Source organism: Patella vulgata, chromosome 9 (genome assembly GCF_932274485.2).
Source record: "Patella vulgata chromosome 9, xgPatVulg1.2, whole genome shotgun sequence".
In the NCBI taxonomy this organism is placed as follows: Eukaryota; Metazoa; Mollusca; class Gastropoda; family Patellidae; genus Patella; species Patella vulgata.
Window position 1 is genome coordinate 22,102,410 of NC_065887.2, and position 22,079 is coordinate 22,124,488.

The following is a 22,079-nucleotide window of genomic DNA, read 5'->3' on the forward strand; positions in this document are numbered from 1 at the left end:
CCATCGTAGGAACATTTAGGAGTTTGTAGAGGGACAAGCCAACAGTGAGGCTGATGTCCCCCGCCGAAATAGGAAAATAATTAGAGGACACATATAAATTTATCACAAATAAGCGGAACGGACAGACAGACAGACGGACGAACCCATTTTAATAGTTCCCTGCTTTCTTCGAAAGGCGGGGGACAATCAAAGTAGGAGAGTTATTGTTTTCCAAAGTCTCGACCAATCAAATTGCGTATCGCTCTGCTTACCCTGAGCAGAAAATGCTCATTATCAAACTTAGTCAAGGTATTACTGTAATGAAACTATACACCAAGTTTCATCAATCTCACTTAATTAGAACTAAAGTTATCGTGTCCCAAAGCATCAACCAATCAAATTGCTTATCTCTGCTTACCCTAAGCGGAAAATGCTCATCTTCGAACTCCATCAAGGCATTGACCTAATCAACACATACACCAAGTTTGAACATTCTAGCTCAATTAGGAAGAGAGTTATCGTGCCCCAAAGTATCAACCAATCAAATTGCTTATCTCTGCTTACCCTAAGCGGAAAATGCTCATCTTCGAACTCCATCAAGGCATTGACCTAATAAACACATACACCAAGTTTGAACATTCTAGCTCAATTAAAAGTTATCGTGTCCCAAAGCATCAACCAATCAAATTGCTTATCTCTGCTTACCCCAAGCGGAAAATGCTCATCTTCGAACTCCATCAAGGCATTGACCTAATCAACACATACACCAAGTTTGAACATTCTAGCCCAATTAGGAAGAGAATTATCGTGTCCCAAAGCATCAACCAATCAAATTGCTTATCTCTGCTTACCCTAAGCGGAAAATGCTCATCTTCGAACTCCATCAAGGCATTGACCTAATAAACACATACACCAAGTTTGAACATTCTAGCTCAATTAGGAAGAGAGTTATTGTGTCCCAAAAAGTGTGACGGACAGACAGACGGACAGACGAACCCATTTTAATAGTCCCCTGCTTTCTTCGAAAGGCGGGGGACAAAAATGTAACAACAACAAAGGTTACATTTTTATGTTTTTATTTGTAGCAATATACAGAAGAAATCACTTGACAGAACACAAACGTTATTTCGCTAACTTTCTTTCATTCAAACTCTCTTGTCATCTTTCTTGCTTATTTTATAAAAAGTCTCTCTCCTTAACTTATTACAGTATTTAAATGTTTATCTCTTCCACCACAAAATATAATAATAAATATATCACAATATTACCATGTGATAGTCTACGTTTTAATATTGAAAGCTCCTTCTTAAAAAAAAAATTAAATAAACATGTAATTAATAAATGTTACAATATAAATGAGAAAGCGTGCCATAAAATGTATTATTAAATTAAAAAATTAACAGTTTTAGGAATCAGGCAAAAAGCTGCAGGGCTTGAGATGGGGCTTAACAGTTAAAAAAGTATGTTCTTATTCTTTCAAGACTTCACAAAGATATTCACACAGCAATGGTTAAAAATTCCAGTTGAATATTGACTTAATATGATAAATAAATGACATTAAAATGGGAAGAGAGGGAAAGAAAATTATTTATTTAATGTGACTACATTAAGACATATTCAAATCTCTAGGTTAATATTGTAAAATTGTCCAAAAGTGCATCTGACAGGTAGGTTATGTTGTGAAGAATGTAATTAAATTTTATATTAAGTGGCTCACTTCATTTTAACTGGGATATATATGACTGAGGACAGTTAATGACAACATTATTTATTTGGGTGATATATTAAGCTACACAAGATAAAACCGAAGAAGCAAATATACAAGCAAAATCACAAATCTATTTAAAATATTAATACAGACATTTTATCATATTTATATATTTATAAGTGTATGTATCAATCGATCAATTAATAATAGTAATAATTAACATGGTAATGTACATTATATCAATAGTTTTCTATGTTACATGTAGCACTAATGATGCGGGGAGTGACAGATTTTTTACAAATCTTCCAAGTCACGTAATTTCAAACCCATACAGCCACACTTCCAGTCATTTATTCAAACATTTACCATAAAGTATTATTCAAATAGTAATTTTTATTCATTTGTCTTATTTATTGAATTATTTCGGGCAGGCTTTTTAAGTGGTTAAATCAAAGGAAGAATTTTATTTTTTTTAAATTTGTTTTAACACCTCATTAATTTTACAAGTTTAATTTGAAATACTGAATAAAAACTTTAATAAACAATAAGCTGAATTCAAATCTTTTGATTAAATATAAACTAACTAAAGAAAATTATAAAAACTAACAACAAAAACGCACTTCATTTCATTTATCCATCACAGTTCACAAAGATATTATAATAATTCAAATATTATTATTATAATAAACACATATCATAAACATACATTAACAAAATATAATAATAATTATTAATCATAAAGAATAAAATATTTGCTTATAATTTTTGGGATGTCATGAACTTTTTTTTCTCCATCATGCTACATGTAGCTTTTGGTTATCTGAAATACAAAGATGATTTGTACCAATGTTGATTTAGATTACTTTCTTTTCCTTTCAACAATCAACAGAAATTGAAGTAAAAACTCACAGTCTTAAAAAAAAAGTCTCATGACATCCCGATTACTCCAGATCCAAGTGTTGTTACAAAAAAAACATATATTTTTGCAAGCATGATTACTTTGTACATTTTATTAAATTATAATAATAACTACATGTATTTACATTCTATAAAGATTAAAAATTTCAGAACATTTTTCAAATCCTAAACCATTATTTACTAGACATTTCTGTCTACATAGATATGTTCCTCTCAGATACTACTTGCATACTTTATTTTCTCAAGAATTTACTTTGTTCAAAGAAACAAATTATAGGAGCTATAACATTAACAATACAAATCAAGTAATAAATTTAAAAGCAACATAAAATTATTGAAGCTTTAAAGATATACAAGAAGAACATGTAGGATGTTATACAGCAGCTATATGAATTAAAACAGATATCTAAGACAAAAATCTAAGATAATTTTTATTATAATGTTTATATCTGGTTCATATATTGCCGCTCTGTCCGATTTTCATAACTCACAGTGTCCATATTCCCAGTCTAGCGACTAAAAAAGAAATTTCTGATGAGTAACAACATCAGCATTTCAATAGAACCTTGACAGTAGAAAATCAGTTTGTAGGATGCTTGAAGTAAAAATTAAATCGAAAAAAGTATTAATAATATAAGTCAGATTGTAATGTGAAAAGTCTAGACCTACAGACATTAATTGAAGGATAGTTTAAATTTTGAAGACTCCCACCCACCTTCAGGATTTATATTACTTAATGTCTATCTGCAGCCCAGTCATCTTTATGCATATCTATAAGGACAGATATAACTTGATTGACATCATCTTCATACTGTGTCAACAGTTCCTGATTTACTTCCCGATTACAAAAGCCCATTTCTATCAATCGTTTCATCGGTGTAGCTTCTTCCCTTCTGGTATCAGTCGCTGAGGATTCCTTAGGGGTATAGCTATCTTCAGGAGGAGTCCAAGTACTCTTTGGGGGTACATATGTATCTTTTGGAGGTGTCCAAGTACTCTGGGGTGGTTTATATGTATCTGGTTTAGGACTCCATTCTTTTGTTACTTTTATGTTCTGAGCAACTTTTTGTTGATTTTGTTTTCGCTCAATCTAAAATTAAATAACCAACAATAGCTATTAATTAAACAGAAATATTATTCCAGTGATCTACAAACTTTTAGCCGTTGATGTTGACAGAATGAATGCTCACAGGTTCATTTTAAAGCCAACAAACGATGCTTATTTTGTCAATGTGATGAAAACTCCCAATGGAAAACCAAACTTACATCTTTAGCTTGCCAGGTATTAAATACATCTTTTACTTTGCAGAAGGCATTCGAGGCTGCATTAGCAGCAGCAGTTACAGCTACGTCCAGTAATTGTTTGGCAAATTCTTGTCTGAAAAATAACACAAGTTAATAAATTCAACATACGCCTCAATTAAGCTAAAATATTACAGTGTCTTGTCAAAGGAGAAAATGTAGCAGAAATAAACTTAAATATTATTGATAGAGAAATTCACAGCTCAGTTTTGACTGTGAAAATGACAGTTGACACACATAATGAATCAATATCGACACAAGTAATTGACTCTCTGAAAAACAAAATGAACTGAATACTTAAATTTTATTCAAAATATTTATTTAATTATACCACTTGTCCTATAACTGTTTCCTTCAGAAAAGACTAAATGATGTCAAGAATTTTCTTACATGTCATAGCTTACTGAAAGGTATTTATCAAAGATTTTAATTGTAAGAGATAATTTCTTGAAAACTGTAACTCATATCCGAAGAATATCATAGCTTTATTGGTCAATAGTTAAAATATCACCACAGATTATAAGAAATTCATAAAGTGTTGTAAGAATGAAGTGTTAACTTACTGTTCAGCAGTGGCAGCAGCTATAGCTGACGCATCTGCTCCCTGTTGTGACGAGTCTGAACTGGTTGGTTCTGTTCTCTCAGCAGCCTGAGAACATCCTTCATCAATCTGTATAACCTGGGTCTGATGTTCTGCATCTGTTAATGGTCGACCACTAGCCGCTGCATAACATGATGAGTCTACAAATAATTGAAATGAACTCTTGCATATATCTGTATATTTACCGTTGAAAAATAATACTAAACAATGCTTATGATAGATATGTCTCCATGACAGTCAAGATCCTTAAAAGATACTTGAAGTCAAGTAGATTTAAAATAATACCAAAATTATCCCATGTGCCCTCAGTGATTACAGATAACCAAATAGTGCTTGAATGTTTGTAATAATGAACTTCTTTAATTTATTGTGGGCTTATTATGCAATATGTGGCTTCAGTTTTATTTTTCATGGTCAGTAGAAATATAATCTACATGTAAAGGAACCTTAAAGAGCAAGAGGAAAGTAGAATATATCAAATTCTTAGAAGGTAATGCGCATCAATTAAGATGGATATTGCCTTCTGGTGGGTTCATTTAGCTAGTCTGGATTGTCTGTGGTGTACTCATGTAATATTTGATCAAATAGTATTACAGCAATACAGTACTTTATCAAATTAAAAATTAGGACCTAAATTAACAATGGTAAGAGCCCTACCTAAAATCTGACTTTCCGGAGATTCTCCAACAGCACCATCAGATATATTAGCCACTGATTCACTTTCTTGATTTTCTCCTGAACTGGCTTCTGTTTGGTCCACATCACGTATAATTTCTGGGGAGGTAACTTCTGGTGTGAGCGGTCTGGTATCAACAGAAGCTGATACTTGTAACATATCATCAACTGTCAGTTGTGAAAGCGGGGTCTCATCACCATCAAATTCAACTGTTACTTCTGAAAATGATTAATCAAATTGTACATAATAAATGACAAAAAAAAAAAAACATGCAAAAGTTAGAAATTTTCTTCGTAACTAAAATTTCTCAGTTGTCGAGTTACGGGAGGGTACTCAACACTACCATTCCAGAGTGTTTCCAATTGACAAAATTGGAATCAAACACATCAAGCACACTCACTTTTGGTGATAGGGTGATATATTCTCTCTAGTTGATGCTGGCTTTGTAACCCGGTATCTTAAAGTTCACTTGTTCATAACACATTGTAAAAATAAGCTGCCCAAATAAATTTATTCAGTAAAGCTGTATTATATACATAATAAGAGTCTCACTGAAACACAATTTGAATATAAGAATTGTATCAAATCCTGAGTAAATTAAGTTATGCTTACCTGTATTAACTGTGTTATTATTGTTTTGTCGAAAGGATGTAGTTAAAGGTTTACTGGTATCAAAACAATCTGGTAATGGTACCAAGAAGAAATCATCACTAGAACTTGAATCGTCGTCAGAATAACTATCTAGTGATTCCACATCATCTAATATATCTGTCAAATAAAAACAGGACCAGTGCTTTTTAAATATTTACTAGCAGTTGCGACCCTCAATGCATAACAATCAATCAAAAAACAAACTCAAACTACAAGTATGACATATTTACATGCATCAAAAACATTTCTTTTGTGATACACAAACGGAAACAATTTTAGTATTCTACAATTGCTGTTATGTATTACACTTGGAAGACAATGAATGGACAAGTTTAGACTTTACTTAGTAACCGGTTGTTTATTCTGCATAATAAATATCAGGCAATTTTAGTCTGTAATTTTAAATAAGCTTACAGGATAAAATATAAGATCCTCATTCATTGCTCAGCATTAAATCAAAATCAGAAAGCCAAAATGGTGAGGTCTTAATTTTGTAACATAAAAATCCTGATCAAAAACCGTTTTCCTTATTAGTATCCTTAACCGGATTCAAAGAAATAAGGACTCACCAGGTCTAAATTCTAGACTTTGTATGCGTTCATGGGGATATTCAGCTAACAGAGGTACACATTCCTCATTTTCACCATTAACTAGTTCCATACTACTACTAGCTGATAGAACGGTCTCTAATCGTGGTGTAGTGATAGGGGACTTAGGTGGACTTACATCTGAAAAATAAATACAATTGAAGTACACCTTTTTGACATAACTATATTCTGCCTTTTCTGCAGACAGTTATAAATGCTGGTTAGGTTCACTAAAGCTTAAGCCATCCAGGAAATTATTATATGAAAAATAGTTTTTGGTATACATCAATGCATTGAAAAAAAATGCTTACCAAGAGGAGTATTATTAGGGGTGGCTGTTTGTGATACTTTAGGTGGAGTACGATCCAAAAACTCAAACGAAAGTAAATCTTTGTTATTGCTTGTGGTTGGTACATCAACAGGATCAGACACAGTTAGTCTCTCCATGGCAGCCACAGCTGAATTCAAATTTAATTCTACAGCATCAGTTTCACTTCCATCAACATTCAAACATTCAATCTTGGTGAAGGATTCTTCACCTTTTGAATCAGTCTTATTCAAGTCATTAACAGGGCTAGGCTGTGTGTCAACAATGGCTGGTTGTTGTTCCAATTCATCGACCTGGTCGAGCATGCTTGGTATCAAACGATATAAAGGTACATCACACCTAGTCACAGGTGTTTCAATATCTCTAACAACTGTCTGATCTTCTGGTGCCTGCAAATACATACACAAATATTCATTGTACTTTAAAACTGACTACAGAGCTTAAAACAGATGGCAGACCAGAAAAGAGGGCAATATGGTGTTTTAAGATCATACAACATCAAGAATAATCTTAACAAAAAAGAAATTATTAAAATTGGTCAATCCTAACATAATTCATAGCCATTTGAAGTTTACATTAGTTTCAATTGATTTCCCATCACCATATTTGTTCCTCTGAGATCTTTGCAAAAATATTTCACTTGTATTCGCTCACATCTTTTTATCAATAAAATGATTTCAAAGCAAAATTCATTTTGGAAATTCATAGTTTACTTACTTCAGTCTTGGTGACTTCTTCTTCCTTGAATTCTTCTACAACACGTAGTGGTTCAACTGGTTTTGGCTCAAGGAGTTCCCTTGGTACCACATTAATCATAACCCATACTCTGTGACCAAATGCCAAACCTCTATCAAATAACTTCCAGTGACTCTGATATCTTCCTAAAAAGAGAATAATAAGATAAACTTTAATCTAAATGGTAAAAACTTTAGTTATGGCAATGCAGTTATGATTAACGGTATATCAATTATTTCATTATCATTGCAAACAGATTTGAGGTTATATAAAGCAATTCTAATTTTATAACTTTTCTTGGAATCATCACATAGCCAATGTACATTTCATTTTGGAGATGAAAAACCAGACAAAATACTAGATATTTCAGATTAGTGCTTAGTCTATGAGTTTTATTTTTCTCTCTAAGAGAGCTGTAAGTGTATTCTAATGTTTTCAATAAAATATATACTATTCAAAAAAAGTAGGGGATATTTGATTTTTAAGTGTTATTAAAGTCACCTTATGAAACTGACGAAGAAACAAATGACAAAATGAAATGAAGTTCACATTCATCGATTTATTCCAAATGATCGTTAGACTAAGTAAGGCACAGACTGACCATTATAAGGGTAAAATGATACCCGGGGTCAAACAGCAAAGTTACCACAGCATCACAACCAAGTCAGTAACGGGTAAATCCTCCTCTGTTTGCCAAACAAGCATTGATCCGACGTGGCATACTCCTAATGAGACGTCTAAGGTCATTTTGGTCCAGATTGTCCCATTCCTGTTGCAACGCAGCAGCAAGTTCTTGGACATTGGCAGGACGTTGTTGACGTTGACGTAACCTCTGTCCAAGCATGTCCCAGACATGCTCGATGGGGGAGAGGTCGGGACTCAGTGCTGGCCAAGGTAATGTGGTGATGTTCTGTTGTTGGAGGTAACCTGTAACGATCCTGGCCCTGTGACATCTTGCGTTGTCATCCTGGAAGATGAAACGGCGGCCATGACGTCGTGCGAACGGCACAACATGGACTGCCAAGATGTTGTCCCGGTAGTACTGGCCTGTAACACGCCCTGCAACAACATGTAAAGCCGTTCTTCCAGCAACAGTGATGCCTCCCCACACCATAACAGAACCACCCCCAAATCGATCATGTCTGATGACGTTAACGTCTTGGAAGCGCTCGTTTCGACGACGCCACACCCTCCTACGTCTGTCCAAAAAATCAACAGTGAACCTGGACTCATCTGAAAACATCACATTGCTCCAGCGTCGATTATCCCAGTGTTGACGATCCCTACACCAACGACGTCTTGCCTGAATGTGATGATCTCTCAAACAAGGGATCACGCGAGGACGTCGGGCGCGAAGGTGACCCCTATGCAGTCGATTCCGAATCGTCTGGCCACTCACTCTCACACCAGTGTCTGTTTGAAGACGAGCGCTGATCTGATTTGCTGTGATGACACGATTTCTCAAGGCTAAGGTACGGATAAATCGATCCTGGGCTTGAGTTGTCGCCCTTGGTCGACCTGAGCGTGGTCTGTCCTGTACAGATTGTGTATCACGGTATCTGGACCATAGCCTGCTTATGACAGACTGAGAAACATTCATCGTCCGCGCCACAACCGCCTGTGTTGTGCCGATCTGTAGCATGCCAAGGGCACGTAACCTTTCATTTTGGGTAAGCCGACGCATATCAAAATTTGTTTTCTGGTCACTAAAACAATTAAACTGATGTTTCCACCCTGGAATTCAATGCCACAATGACTGTAACATTCAAAGTCAGAGTCGTGCAAATCTTGGGTTGGACCCCCATGATGATCCCAAGCATCACCTGCATTCCATGCGGTAGCTATTGGTGCGTTTGGGCGTCACATGTAACTGGAAATGTTTCTTCTGTTAGGTTCTATAGTGACTTTTTTCGTAGTCATTTGCATATTTTAGTATTATGCCCCCAAAATCAAATATCCCCTACTTTTTTTGAATAGTATATTAACACAAGTGCAATAAGCTGTTAGTGAAGTCAGTGGAATGCAGCATTACCTGGTTCTTCAGGAGCTGTTAATTCAGCTGTTACATCCCCTTCTTCACCAGGCTTTAAATGTGGTACAGCTACTTCTGTTTTTACAGCTGGTATGGTTCCATACATCAATCGTAACTATAATATCAAAATATGAAATTTTCTTAAGTACAGTAATTACTTTCCATCATAATACAATTATATCAATTAAATACCACATGAAGACTCAGCTGGTACATGTACATGGCACACTGTAAAATCAGAGATTTCAGTTGGCAAGATTAACATGTCAATTGGCATGAAACAATCAATTTTAAAAAAGTCATTAATTTTTTTTTTCACTATTTTGTAAAAATTTAATTAGAAGAGTCCATTTTTTTAACTGCAACATACATCAAACATGCAAAAGAGAAACTCTTCACCAGCATCATTCCTACTAATTACTGGACCATGTGTCATGTCGTGTCTAACTTGATTACATCAATTAGGATCTGGTATATATGTGCAGCATTTGTATTGTGAATTCAGAAATTCACATACAAGCTAACCAGTAAATACACCATGGGATTAAACAGCTGTGGGCAGAGATATAGCAGTAACCCTTTCAATTTGATCTGACACAGTTCTTGTCTTAACAAATGATTTGAGTGGTGTGAATTAAATGTTCATCTAGTTTAATCAAATGAATATTTACCATTGAAGTATCTCTCCATGCAGTGCTACCAGTATTTAAGAGACGCCATGTTTTAAACATCCTGGTGCCAGGTTGAACAGCTGTACCATCAGGAATGGTGATATCTCGAACAAACGAACCTCCCAATAGCTTATATCTGAAATAATATATCACAACTTACAGACAATATTTGAATCAGTTAATTTCAGTATTCCATTTGACAACTGCTTTTTCAAATGTAAATCTTTTCATTCAATGAATATGGTCTCTTTTTTTTAAAATTGTCTTTGTCTTAAGGTTCAGTTTTTACAGCTTGCTTTTCATTTAATGCTGTGAAATAAAACAAAATGGGGTTTAACATCTAACTTTTCTGCATCGAACAGGTTCATGAAGAGAGGCATTCTCTATGCAGTGTGCTATGAGACAAATTTTGTCTAGACAGCAGCATTTCAGCTTACTTTTCATCAAATTCCAATCATCAAAGGTCCATATACGCACACAGCATTGTGTACACAGAACCTTTTTTTTAGTCCCATCTGAACAACTAGACTCTGTTCCTTGCTATTACATCACTGGTATGGGGAAATCATACTGGAAAATTCTGAGAACTTTCTCAGCCAACACCAAAACCGAACCTGAGATTTCCTGGTTAGTGAGCCAATGCCTTACTCACCTTTTATTTTGGTGCACATATGCATTTTTAAGAGTATAGAACACGTTCTGATAAAGATTTTCTCTTCATCATATTATATCAATAGTGAATTAATTTATCACTTACTCTTTTGAACAAAAATGAAGATGCTGGTGCATGGGAACAGGTAATTTTTCATATCTTTCTCGTTTCATTGGCGAATCTTTCAAACCATCATACTTCTCTAGCTTCCTTTTCAATTTTTCTTCCTTTCTCTTCTCTTTCTCAAACAGTTTCTCAGCTTTTTTCTTCAGCTTTTCTTGTCTTTTATCACCCAATCTACAAACGTACAATAAAACTTTTCAAAGACAAGGAAATGGAACATAGTTAAACATCTTGTCAATATAAGAATTTGGTCATTCTCAGTTTGACATATGGTAGTTTTTATGTGTATTGCCAATAGCAATATTCCACCTATTCTTCCTGTAATTACTAATTCATACACAACACCTCAATTTCCATGGTACTTGTTACTGTTTTGAATCTTAAAGATGCATTATGAAAGAGCTGGTCTTTCTTGCTATAATAGTTTTAAAAAAGATAATGAAAAATGAATACATTGAAAATTTCAAATTACTTTATTCTGACCAATGTCATAAATGCTTTAAGTTTGGCAAAAATAGTGTATTGATTGTCATTGCTATGATAATAAATGAAGTCTTGATTTTCCATTAACTGATTAAATGGCGCAGATGATCTTATCCAATTAATATCCAAGCCATTTGATGATCAAGAGAGTTGATAATGGTTATAATAGTTTGAACAGCATTGGAAGCCAGAAAAAAAGACCTTCAACAAGCAGATTTAGCTCTTACATAATGCATCTTAAAATCTTTTATTGTAACATAATGTAGCTTACCTATCAAAAGCATCACTTATATCAGACTTGTATAAAACTCTTTTCAGCAAAGGAGTTTTTCGGCTATCTCGACTTTCTTTACAAGGTCGACGTAATTTAAGAAAGACATGTTCCGTATTGTGAATTCCATATTTGCTTTCACATTTCTCACATAAATCATAATCTGGACAATTTCTGTAAAAATAAAATTAACATTAAATATTATATTCATAATAAATTCTTCAGGCCTAAATTATCTGATTCTTACAGTACTCAGAATTGTTAACAGAATATCTGCAATATTTTGAAAAACTTGTTTTATTTGGCAACTTTTATTAATTTATCTTCTTTGACAACAGAAATAAGGGAAAAACCCTTGATGGTCGTCTTGATAAAAAGGTTTCAGAAATTTTATTCAAGTACAATATGGGCATTCTATGTGCCCCATATTGGATGAGAATCGACAGAGGATCAGTGAGTGCTACTCTAAGAAAAATCAATCAAAGGTGGTTCTTTGTTTTCAACCTACATAGATCGGTCATGTGTAGAATGTAAGGTATGTTGAATATGGTTTTAATTTAATTAACATAGAGAAATTAACATCTAGAAATAGGGCAATTAACGTCTAAAAATAGGGCAATTAACATCTAAAAATAGAACTAACAAAAACCAAAAAATACCTACCCACATTTGTATCTACATCCAAGAATCGTCTTTTGGCAATTGTTACACACTATACCTTCATGTAGGTAAATAGCTGAAACATATTATAAGTAGAAATATTATTGATATACTTCCTTAAGAAGAGTGTATACAAAATAAGAATTCTTTATGCAAAAGTAAAATAGAGGGGTTCTAAAAAAAGCACATCCTTAAAACGCCTTAGACTAATTTGCAAAATACAAAGTACATCTATAATATAAAGACTTACGATGTGCATGTTTAATATCATCTCTATTAACAGACCATGGATCTCGTAGAGGTTTATTGACAGGAGCACTATCCAGTCCACGTAAAACTTGCTTCACTGTTTTCTTTGTTACATCATGAACTATTTCACTTCGTAATTCATGTTTCAGCTGATAACATAAATAATACAGGTTTATACATGGCATTAGATCAGATAAATGTGAACTAATTTATTAAAATAGGCACAATCATTTTGATTTGACTGTATTAGTCTATGCAGTCACATTGGGGGTGCAAAATTAGAGACAAAACTGTTCAGCCATCGCTTAGATATACAAATTTTAATCTAGGAGTTGTACAAATTCTGGTATTGGTATCTAAGTTTGAATTTTGATGGTTAGGTTGAGTATAAGTTAATTATTTGATTAAAGTGATAATGCCTCTTTAACTAATGGAGATGAAAGGTAAATCTTAGAGAAGCTAAATCTCTATACTTTGGCACCTAGAAATGGACACAATTGGGTCACAACACATAATATAATAATGTAACATGAATGTATATAAACTGATTCAAATTCAATTGTTCCGGTTTTTACTGTAATTTCAATCAGTTACGTTAAGCGAAATACGCTAAGATTCCAAATTGAATGGCAGTCTTTGCGGTCTGGTTATTCCAGTCTACACCAGAAAGTATTTTCCTGTGGGATATGTTTAGCTTCGTTCATAGAGTCGCTTCATTCTGGGACGCAAAAACGTGTGCCAATTTTTAAATTTTCACTTTGTCTTAACTATTGGATATCAGAAGTTCATCGTTTCACGACAAGATAACAACATCAATGTTGATTGAATTGATCAATAAGTCGTGTTTGCAATGTCAAAGACTGGGGATGATATTGAGTTAGAGACTTGCCTTTTAAACAAGAATTTATCATACACATTCATTTCTTACCTTTTCCATGAATTCAACAAAATCTGGGTAAGGCATAGAATTTGGAATATTGCTACCAGCCATTTTTTCATAATCACTAAGATTATCTTCAACATAGTTATCTGTTTCTAAATTCCCTTCGTCTATTTCAATTTTCACCTGTAACATATAGTTATTAAAATATTGATCTTTTGACAATCAGTGTGTAAGTGAGTTGAAGTTACCCTATTATTGGTACATACTGACAAATCATGACTACCATATAAATTTACTTACCTTTCTCTTAACTTCACCATTCTCTAGATCTTGTTCAGAATTTGGTGGTGTTTCACCAGTCTCTGCCATGTCTGCTGGTTCATTCACATCACTTGATGCCTCAGACGAGCTACAAAAATAAATTTAGTCTAGAGCAAGAGAAAAATGGGGTTTAAACACAAACTAGGTCATAACAGGACTCACATACAGTTGAGTTTTATTTTAATAATTCGCTTGTGTGCTGGAGTCTTGAGCAGTGGCAGGAAACAGGAGGACAAGGAGAAAATCCATGATGTTAGGCAGGTGACCTTCCAAGTATGGGTCGAAAACTTGCCAATAAACTCAATGACAGACCTATCATCATTGAAAGGGTTTGATCATTCGGACAGCCACACTCTTTTAGTTTAAAGAACTAAACCTCTTTGATTTAGGTCAAAATAAATTGTTGTAATTGATGAGTTATATCCAGTAGTAATATTGTAGCTATATATACAATTATCTTTTATTTTGCCTGTCTCCTTACTAATTCTAGTTTCATTTTGGGCTTAAACAATTGTCAGCTGAATACAAAATAGGTCATGTCTCAACATTGCTTTATCAACACAAACACATAGAAGAACTCAAAAATAGAATGATTTACCTGCTTGCACTTTTAGCAATGTCAGGTCTAATTTTCTGTAAAAGTGGTGATTTTCTTTTAGGTATGGCAGGAAGAATCAAGGTAGCATCAGTGTGTTCTTGTTGTAATTGTAACAAAGTCTTCCTCTGTCCATCGCTCTCAATAGCTTTAACTTCTAATTGAATAATACCATTACTATTTCTGGCCAGCTGATGAAATAGAAATAATATATAATCATCATTAAAGAAAGAAAATATTTTTATCAAGTTTCTCCTAATCCTTGTAAGTAAGATTAAAAGGGGAGAAATATGAGCAATTCATATTTTAATAATTAAACAGCTTATTTTAGTTATTCTGCTAATATCCTATGAGAAAATTTCTTGACCAAAAATCCCAACTACATCGCTAAGTTGGAAATTAAGCTGTGTAGTTCATGTGGTTGAAGTCAACCAGAAATGGGTGCCCTGTTTGCTATTACAAAGTCTACAATATATAATAATTTATATATATATCTTACCTTAATTGCTTCAAATAATTCATCCTGTGTATTCATTGTAACCTGGAAAATAAATCATAATATGCAGTAACAATAGAATGACAATTTCAACATGCATTGAGTTGGTCAACAAGGATTTAATTATGTAAATGGTAACAGCTAACAAAATGTATTATTATAATAATTATAATTATTATACAAATTAACCATTTGGTACTTTTTCGTACCTTCATCATATTAAACACCACGGGCGCCATGTTGAATTACACAGTATTTAACGTTCTAAAACCTAGCTACTTCATGGAATCAATGACAAATCTAAACTTCGGCACTCCAACCATTTTTATTTTTGTTTCACAATGCTCTCCCCTGAGTGTTCCAACTTTGGATTTATATTTAGCCGTATACCCCTCTCACGGGTGTTAAATCAACACCCTTGTCTATATACTATCCCTTCATTGTTATGACAAATAACAATGTTACAAACCAACCCAAGGCATCCCAGTTAGCCAAATTATGGGCACGAGCATTTCAATCTAAACGATTAGTACAACCCCGGTAAGCGAGCTAGCGACCCCGGTAACAAATTCGGAACCCCACCAATTTGTTTAACCTCTGTACAACCTCGGTAAGCGAGCTACCGACCCCGGTAACAATGCGCAAACCCTGCCAAGGCATCCCAGTTAGCCAAAATATGGCCACTAACATTTCAATCTAAACGATCAGTACAACCCCGGTAACAAATTTGGAACTCCGCCAATTTGTTAAACCTCTGTACAACCCTGGTAAGCGAGCTACCGACCCCGGTAAAAAACTCGCAAACCCCGCCAAGGGGCCAACCCTGGTAACGCCGCCAATTAGCAACCATGAAAACCCCACCGGGGTTTCGGAATAGTATAAATAAAAACGCCCAACACTTGAGTCCAACCAGTCTGAAGAGTTCAATACGAACGAAACTAGTCACTGACATTCGGGATAACCAGGTCTTCAGAGCCACTTTATCTCTTATATTATTATACTCTCTGCTTACGATCTCGTTATGGCAAATTTTGTTGATCAAATCGATCGGTCATGATTCCTTTTTACCTCGGAATCAACCACCACTTTGACGGAAGATATTCTCTCGGCTAATAAATCATTATTCTCTCAGTTACGAGAGATACGTAGAATCAAACCGGTTCAGAGCCGATTTTGTTGATAAGAAGCCGCTCATTTGACATTGACACTTGACCGAAGGTGAATAGGCCTACCCGTCCAGTTAATATAACGGACATTCTCACATCGGTCCATAAGAGAGAGACACATACCAGTCGCCTCCTACTTCCGATTTCCAAGGCATTATAGTCCAAACCTTGACTCTTATACAAATTAACCATTTGGTACTTTTCCGTACCTTCATCATATTAAACACCACAGGCGCCATGTTGAATTACACAGTATTTAACGTTCTAAAACCTAGCTACTTCATGGAATCAATGACAAATCTAAACTTGGGCACTCCAACCATTTTTATTTTTGTTTCAAAATGTATTATTACTTACAGAGTCTGTAGTACAGACCTGAGTTCACAAAGCATTCTCAGAATTAAGTTAAGAATTTATTCAACTTTCAATCACTGTTTATAAGAAATATCTTTGATCCAGAAACACAAAACTTTGCACATAGTTTCTTATTGATGTATTTCATTGATACATTAAAACAACAAAAGTTTTATAAAGGGCTACATGTATACTAAAAATAAGGCCAACAATTTTGAGTAAATTAGTAAAAATAAGGCCAACAATTTTGAGTAAACTCTTAACTTAAGTCTGAGAATGTTTTGTGAACTTGGACCCAAATCTGTGTAATTATAGCAGGATTCAAACCACAATAAATTAACTAAGAATAGTCAAGTATGTCAGGGTTCAAACCAAAGTAGTAATCATTATGGCATAAAACTTATCAAGTCCTACTTTGCTTTATGGGCAATTTTAGTATAACATTTTGTTAATCAATCAAAATACTTCATACTCATTAATGAAAAGTCTGAATTATGAAATTAATATGCTACCAATACTCACCATTTCATTATCATCATCAGTGTATTTTATAACTACATCACTAGGTGGTGACTCAAACTGAGCTTGAACCTGTTCAAAATAATAAGAAAGATAGGTTGCCAGGCAACTAAACATACGCCCACAGCAGCTAACTCGTCCGAGCAGTCGACAAGGGTTTTCACATATTTATTCTTTTGTAGGTAATTAGGGCCATAACTCTGGAAGTAATCTACAAAAATTGTTCAAATTCGACAGGCTTTTTCGTTTTACTAATTCAAATAATGTATATAAATTTCATACAGATCGGATGATAACTTTTGTCGTTCAAACATTCACAAAGTTCAAAGTAAATCAAGATGTAATTAACATAAATTTGCTGAAACTCAATAGGCTTGTTCGTTTTACTAATTTAAATGATACATATAAATTTTATACAGATCGAATAATAACTTTTGTCGTTAGAGCATTCACAAGGTAAAACAAAGTGAAACAAGCGCCATAACTCACGGCGTAATTAACGTTAATTGCTGAAATTCAATACGCTTCTTCATTTCATTAATTTAAATGATGCATATCAATTTCAAACAGATCGGATGATAACTGTTGTCATTAGAGCGTTCACAAGATTCAACAAAGTGAAACAAGGGCCATAACTCTAGATGTAATAAACAGAAATTGCTGAAACTCAATAGGCTTGTTCGTTTTACTAATATAAATGATACATATAAATTTTATACAGATCGGATAATAACTTTTGTCGTTAGAGCATACACAAGGTAAAACAAAGTGAAACAAGGGCCATAACTCACGGCGTAATTAACGGAAATTGCTGAAATTCAATAAGCTTCTTCATTTCACTAATTTAAATGATGCATATCAATTTCAAACAGATCTGATGATAACTGTTGTCATTAGAGCATTCACAAGATTCAACAAAGTGAAACGGAAATTGTTGAAATTCGATAGGCTTCTTTGTTTTACTAATTTAAATGATGCATATAAATTTCATACAGATCGGTTGATAACTTTTGTCGTTGGAACGTTCACAAGGTGCAACAAAGTGAAACAAGCGCCATAACTCCAGAAGAAATTAACATCAACTGCTGAAATTCAATAGGCTTCTTCATTTCACTAATTTAAATGATGCATATCAATTTCATACAGATCGGTTGATAACTTTTGTCATTAGAGCGTTCACAAGATTCAACAAAGTGAAACAAGGGCCATAACTCTAGATGTAATTAATGGAAATTGCTGAAATTCAATAGGCTTCTTTGCTTTACTAATTTAAATGATGCATATAAATTTCATACAGATCGGTTGAACTTTTGTCGTTAGAGCGTTCACAAGGTGCAACAAAGTGAAACAAGGGCCATAACTCCAGAAGAAATTAACGGAAGTTATTGAAATTAAATAGGCTTCTTCGTCTCACTAATGGAAACAACAATTATCAATTTCAAAACAATCGGTTGATAAATGTAGTCTGTAGAGTGTTCACAAGAAATTGTGGACGATGGACGGACGGACGGCAATATATGACCACATTTCCATGTGGGCGTATAAAAATCAGATTACAAGCTATAAAATGTTACATACTGTACTCTGCAATCCTATTACTACATCAAAATCTCCATAATAATTGCCAAGTTATTTAAGGAAAATGGGTCAAGAATAGTGTAAAAAAATATGTTGTATTACCGTAACTATTAAAGGTGTTATAAATAAGACCTAGTTAATGTTTAATTGATTTTCTTTGATTTAATACTAATCTATATTGAGAGAGAGAGAGAGAGAGAGAGAGAGAGTGAGATGGGGTTTATGGTTCACTTGACACACAAGCTAGATCATTTTGGGCCTAACACATGGTTCAATTTTATTTCAATAATCTGTTTGCACGTGGGGTCTTTATCAGTGGGAGGAAACGGGAGGACCCGAGAAAACCCAGAGAAAACCCACAAGGTTGAGCAGGGAACCCTACTCCTTGTCAGCTATATTGGGTATTAGAGTTTATTTAAAGTAGCTAAGTCTCTAACTCAATATCATCCAAAATCTTCCACATTGAAAACACGATTTATTTGTCAGTTTAAATCAACACTGATGTTGTGATCTTACCGGGAAAAGATGGCCTTCTGATATCCAACATTTAAGACAAAATAAACATTTTACAATTGGTACACGAATCGTGTACTATAATGCGTTTCAGCAATATTTGTAATAAAGGACTCGAAAAACGAGGCTAGTCATGTCAAACGGTGACGCCATATTCTTATCTGGAGAGCATGTCCATTAAATATTAACGGCGTAGACTGGAACAACCAGAAGCTAGAGATTGAAATCCGATTGACAATACTGACATATTTCACCGAACCTAACTGATTAGAAATTACAGTAAAAACAGAAACGATTGAATGTAAATCAATTTATATACATTCATATTACATTTTTGTATGCGTTGCGACCCATTTGTGTCAATTTCTAGGTCCAAAATATTAGCAACTTAGCTCCTTTAAAGGAGCTAAATCGCTAACATTTGGGACCTAGAAATTGACAAAAGTGGGTCGCAAAGCATATAATACTGTAATATGAATGTATATAAACTGATTTACATTCAATGGTTTTCGTTTTTACTCCAATTTCAAATCAGTTATGTTCGGCGAAATAAGCCAGCAGTCTCAAGCGAGTGCAAATTTCTAGCGCCTGGTTATTCCAGTCTACATACGCTGTTTGATTTGGTGCAATGTGGTCTAGGCTCGTCCCTCGAGTCTCTTGATACAACTGGGGTTGAAGCGCATTATGGTACACGATTCGTGTACCAATGGTAAAATGTTTATTTTGTCTTAAATATTGGATATCAGAAGCCCATCTTTTCCAGGTAAGATCACAACATCAATGTTGATTTAAACTGACAAATAAATCGTGTTTTCAATGTTGAAGATTTTGGATGATATTAAGTTAGAGACTTAGCTACTTTATTAGAGTGTGATGAAAAAAAAATATCTTTCTTAATATTATAATACCCCTGCCAAATTTCAATGACATGACCTCTGATGGTTCATTTATTATAATTAAATTTCATGCATATATACATGTACATGTACTTTCAGGTTATACGTACAAACTGGGAGTATTTTGAATGTACTGTTTGTTGGCCAGATTAGAAATTATCACTTTGCTTGATTTATGCCTTCTATTCATAAAAACTGTACAGATAAAATATAACATTTTCTGGTGCAATCATGTTTGTTTTTATTTGGCTGACTTGTAGGATAATAATGTTGACAAAACTGATATTAATAAACTGCACTGACACATCTGCTAAGCTATTGAATGCATCAAAATTTTCTCATTTCTATATATGCTGTAAACACATAAGTAAGTGTAATAATATTTGCAAAACCTTTAAAAATAATGTCAATATTTAAGTCACATGTCAGAGGTATGTTGCGAACAGCTGATCAGCCAATGAAAATGCCAGCTGTGGCTGGACAGAGTGCAGATGTAAACAACATAAAAATAACAACTAGCTAACCCGGGGGGAAAATATTTAATTGTAAGCTTATCTCCTTTGTAATTAAACCTGACATGTACCGCCACAACAAAACTACAATATTAAGTCCACATAAAGATGTGATTAAGGAATTAATTCATTGAATCAATGAACACAAATTCGATGCTAAGTTATTAGGAGGCCCATTGCTTACCACTGCTTTGAAATCGGGCCACAAAATGTCGGCCCCAACTCGGAAAGGTTCAGGCTGATCATTGTCGTTTCTGTTTAAATGTCTTGCTGTAACAATAACATAGTCAGACATATCATCACTTGTACCTTCTTCCATCATATGACAAAAAATAAAAGCTGTATTGTTACGATAATTTATAGAAAATAGAGACGCATAAGTAAAATTTCCTGTTCCCTGTTTCTCCTTCGCCGAACAATACCTATTTATACCTCCGATGTACCATATAGTCTCTTAATATTTACCGTTAGACATTGTTGTTTTGCAATGAATGTTGTGAAAAGTTATATATTCTATTATTCAAAGTATTTTCCCCCGTAATGCAAATACAAATTTTCCAATATCATAAAGAAACATCAACAATGAGGGTGTTTTGTTATGCTTTTTGGCGCACGAATACATAAAGTTGTCATATGTTTACAAGTCTATTTATAGTAAATGACGTAAATTACGTCACGTCGCTATATTAATAAATATCGGTCATTGACCATAGAACTATGTGGGCTCTTTGTCAACGGCACGTGGGCATTGCTTATGAAATGTCTATATAAATGAATTTAAAAGATAAACAAATATTTTAATTTTAAGATTCCGTCGATTCAGTCATCTGTGCTTTTTTGATGCCCTTTCACTACTTTTTCGGGCCTTTCTTTTTGAACCCATTATATACGAACCTCGCCTCGAATCCGGGTGCGATAACTCGATAATGCAACATAGAAAGTTAATGAATTTTATGTTCATACCTTATATACATCTGTTAGTGTTATATCGATTTAAATTGATGGAATAAACATCTTCGCAATTAGCGAGCCACTGGAAGTTATTGTGTGCGCAGTGAACCTTAACTAAGCTAAACCAATTTTCTCTTTATTTTTCATAAGTTTAAACAGATTGTTCGAAAACATAAGGCTTCTAAAATTTGCAGCCCTTGATTCTGTGAAATAAAAAAACATTTTGCCACAAAAGCTGGTTTTGGGTGGTTTAATTTTAATGCACCAAGCCTCGCCACGTACGAATTTGGTACGGCTCGATCCACCCCCTGCACCCCCACCCCCGGGAAATCAAAAAGTAGGCGGTCGCAAGAGTTGGGTAGAGAACATAAAGGCTTAAAAAAAAAAAAAAAAAAAAAATGCGGCTTTTGCTTAATTGGTACAATCAGCTCAATAATACAGGAATTTACGGTCCGATATACGAATGGCTGGGGTTGCCACATGTGGTAAGACACCTCGGGGCTATTTGCCATCATCAACCGATTTCAATGAAACTTATACAGATCACGATAACATTAATAATAACTCAGAGTTGGATAGATAGAATTAACAGGCTTAAATAAATTTTAAAAAAATGCGGCTTTTAATTGGTACAATCAGCATAGGCGTAGGAGCTCAAAGTAATTCAGG

At 34.2% G+C, this 22,079-nt stretch overlaps 1 protein-coding gene across 2 annotated transcripts; it reads right to left on the reverse strand.

Annotated features, from left to right (window-relative positions):
- Window positions 1–1,038: 1,038 nt before the first annotated feature.
- Window positions 1,039–20,894, reverse strand: LOC126831502 (next to BRCA1 gene 1 protein). Of its 2 annotated transcripts, XM_050562026.2 has the most exons (21): window positions 20,644–20,894; window positions 16,964–17,032; window positions 14,925–14,966; window positions 14,429–14,616; window positions 13,810–13,918; window positions 13,555–13,692; window positions 12,628–12,775; window positions 12,381–12,453; window positions 11,718–11,891; window positions 10,946–11,137; window positions 10,189–10,324; window positions 9,518–9,632; window positions 7,468–7,631; window positions 6,734–7,139; window positions 6,405–6,563; window positions 5,797–5,952; window positions 5,166–5,402; window positions 4,471–4,648; window positions 3,872–3,983; window positions 3,321–3,695; window positions 1,039–3,121 (listed from the first exon to the last, which is right to left on the reverse strand). In XM_050562026.2, the coding sequence occupies exons 1-20, from the start codon at window positions 20,779–20,781 to the stop codon at window positions 3,339–3,341; spliced, it is 3,291 nt and encodes a 1,096-aa protein (XP_050417983.1). In that variant the 5' UTR covers window positions 20,782–20,894; the 3' UTR covers window positions 1,039–3,121; window positions 3,321–3,338. The 2 variants fall into 2 exon arrangements, with proteins under 2 accessions (XP_050417983.1, XP_050417982.1); XM_050562025.2 differs by having other exon boundaries at window positions 1,039–3,695.
- Window positions 20,895–22,079: the final 1,185 nt, after the last annotated feature.

Coding starts and splice junctions, on each gene's coding strand:
- LOC126831502 (XM_050562026.2), bottom strand. CDS start 20,781: ATGATGGAAGAAGGTACAAGTGATGATATGTCTGACTATGTTATTGTT. Junction 17,033..20,643: donor GGCCCGATTTCAAAGCAGTG/GTAAGCAATGGG, acceptor TATTTTGAACAG/GTTCAAGCTCAGTTTGAGTC. Junction 7,632..9,517: donor AACAGCTCCTGAAGAACCAG/GTAATGCTGCAT, acceptor TTCTCTTTTTAG/GAAGATATCAGAGTCACTGG.